General features: G+C 60.1%; 2 protein-coding genes across 2 annotated transcripts in view; one reads left to right on the top strand and one right to left on the bottom strand.

The window, feature by feature from the left end:
* Positions 1 to 584, top strand: part of HPDL (4-hydroxyphenylpyruvate dioxygenase-like) — a 2396-nt gene extending 1812 nt beyond the window's left edge. The window contains 1 exon segment of the mRNA XM_009884847.1: positions 1 to 584. This exon segment is cut by the window's left edge and continues 29 nt beyond it. Within this exon segment, the coding sequence (XP_009883149.1) occupies positions 1 to 584 (584 nt within the window).
* Positions 585 to 2180: 1596 nt separating this feature from the next.
* Positions 2181 to 2616, bottom strand: part of MUTYH (mutY homolog) — a gene marked incomplete at its 5' end in the record, with an annotated part of 4487 nt that continues 4051 nt past the window's right edge. The window contains 2 exons of the mRNA XM_009884846.1: positions 2181 to 2285; positions 2530 to 2580. Coding sequence (XP_009883148.1) covers positions 2181 to 2285; positions 2530 to 2580 — 156 coding nt within the window. The remainder of the gene's footprint in view (positions 2286 to 2529; positions 2581 to 2616) is intronic.

Raw genomic sequence — 2616 nt, 5'->3', positions numbered from 1 at the left:
TGCTGAACCCCCAGGAGAGGCCGGCTGAGGGGTACGTGCTCGGTGGACAGGGGGTGGGCATGCTGCTCCTTGCACTGCAGAGCACCCAGGGCGCCCCGGCACACGGCTGCAAGCTCGTCCTCGCTGAGTCCCTCTCGGAGGATGGCGCCAACCAAGTTGACACCTTTCTGGAGCAGCATGGTGGGGCTGGGATCCAGCACGTCGGCCTCCGCACCACCGATATCGTCACCACGACCAGGGCTTTGCAGCAGCGGGGTGCACGGTTCTTCACACCCCCCACCACTTATTACAGCCAGGGGGGCAAAGCGGAGGAGATCCGGGGGGCCGGGCAGGACCCCCACATGCTGGCGGAGTTGGGCATCCTGCTGGACACCATGGCACCTGGGGACAAGGGTCAGCCAGGTGCTGATGCCACAGAGAGCCGTTCCCAGGAGTATTTGATGCAGATCTTCACCCATCCCATCTTCTCCGAGGAGACCTTCTTCCTGGAGCTCATTGACCGACGGGGAGCGCCAGGCTTTGGGGAAGGCAATATACGGGCACTATGGAAAGCTGTGCAGGTCTATATGGACCAGCAGCAGTAGTGGCAACACTGCAATCCTCCTCCCTCAGCTCCCCGTCCTCTCTGGTCCAACCCTGGGGTAATACACTGCTGTAGCGATACCAGCAGGTGCCTGCAGCACAACGTAGGTGGGGAGGGACCAAAGGAGGTCTCCAGGTTAAGCCAGAGCCCACTCAGCGTGACAGCAGGTTGGTTGGAGCCAGGTCCAGCGGGGGTTTGAGCATCCCCTGGGATGAAGGGTGATTTCTCCCCCTCCCTGGGTTCCCAGTGACCTCACATGAAGAACTTTCTGCCTTAATTTCATCTTAATTTAATGGGACTTGTGCCTGCAGCGTGGCCAAGGACATTGCTGGCACAACACCAGCCCCAGATGTAGGGGGATGAGGGGGCTGCCAGAGCGGAGTGGGTACACCAGGGGCCATGGACATGGCGGCTCATCAACAGTTACCACTCAGAGCATGGCCACCCCCTGTGCAGGACAAGCGATGGCCTCTTGCTCCTCTCAATTAAAGAATTAACCTGCAGGCACGGCTTTAGTGTTTGGTTTTTTTCCTCCCAGTTAAGATCTGCCGAGTGCCAGGTGAGGATGAAAAGGCCCTTTCCAGCCCTCGAGGCAGGATGTCCCATCCTGCAGTCCCTAAACTGAGGCCACTTGCCCCTTGTACACCCCCCCCAGGACTGGCCCCTGTCCCTGACAGCCCCCGGTGGGGAAACAAGCCTGGGGAGGAGGAAAACCCTTGGCAGCCCCTGGGAAGAGCCTCTCGGGCTCGTGCCTTTGCAAGGGTGCTACTGTGCATCACAGTCAGGGAAAGGCACAATGTGAACACAGCAGGGAACAGCCTGATGGAAAAGGCAAAAAAGGGGGATAAAACCCTACAAAAACCCCACACGACAATTGCTTGGCCCGACAGAGGAGCAGCCCACAGGCAGGAGCTGATGTCTTGCACTCCTAGGAGAGGTGCTCTGGGTGCCTTATTCGGGGTCACAGGCAGTTAATGCTCAGCCAAGGGGCTCCCAGGTGAATTAACCAAGAAATCACTGCTGTCCCCAGCCCGGACATTCACGTCCTGACAGCCACCCTCATCTGCAGCCTCAGGCTGCCTGACAGCCCCAGCTCAGCACAGCGCAACGGAGGCAGAACACCACTTAAAAAACCCACACACTTTAGGAAATTTATTATTAGAAAGCCTGTGGCTCAGGTTACGTAAAAACAAGTGTATAAAAAGGGCTATCGGAGGCTGGGAAGGGTACAGCAGCATCCCCAGTCACTCTCTGGTGGCCGAGGAGCGATGCAGCCACAGCCTTCCTGCTGCCGGAGAGAAACCTCTGCTGCTGCGAGTCCACAGTGCCGGAGCGGTGGCTGAACCAGACCAAATAACGCCAGATGGGCTCCAGCCGAGCAGAGAGGGCAAGCCTGGTGTCACATTCAAGACCACGCTGGCCCCATCAAGGCTCAACTCCCACGGGAGAGGTAGGGAAACTGGGGGACTCTGCAAGGAGGAGCGGGAGACCATTACAGGGCTGTGGGCGCACAGCAGTGCGGGGGACACCATCCCGACGCCATGGGCAGGACTCAGCGCAGTGCAGGTCTCTGGTGTCTCAGATGTTGAAGGTGCCATCACGAGGAGGTGGGGGCCCGGAGGAAGGCGTGGAGGGAGAGTTGCGTCCCAGGGCGGGTGCCGTTTGCTCCCTGTGGCTTCGCCACCCGCTTCCGCTTGGAGCCCTGCAGGAGAGACACACTGGGGCTAAGCCAACCCCCGAGGGCCCCCAAGGCCTTCAGGGATTGCCTTCGAGGCAAGGGAGGCACCCCAGTATTGGGGACATCCAGGGGCAAACCCAGGCAGGTAAATCCCCCAGGCACAATCCTGACCCCAAAGCCCAGGGGGGCTCCCGCACGGCACACCGGGGCATGGCCCACTGCAACACGGAGCGGTTCCCAAGGCTGCACTCCCTCCAGCAACACCCACCTTGCCAGGGCTGCTCTCCTCCCCACGCTGCTTCTCACACGCTTTCAGCACCTGAAGGAAACACAAGAGGGCCCAGAGCTGACCCGC

This window comes from Charadrius vociferus, unplaced genomic scaffold (genome assembly GCF_000708025.1).
Source record: "Charadrius vociferus isolate BGI_N301 unplaced genomic scaffold, ASM70802v2 scaffold163, whole genome shotgun sequence".
Taxonomy (NCBI): domain Eukaryota; kingdom Metazoa; phylum Chordata; class Aves; order Charadriiformes; family Charadriidae; genus Charadrius; species Charadrius vociferus.
This window is presented reverse-complemented; position numbering and strand designations above follow the sequence as displayed.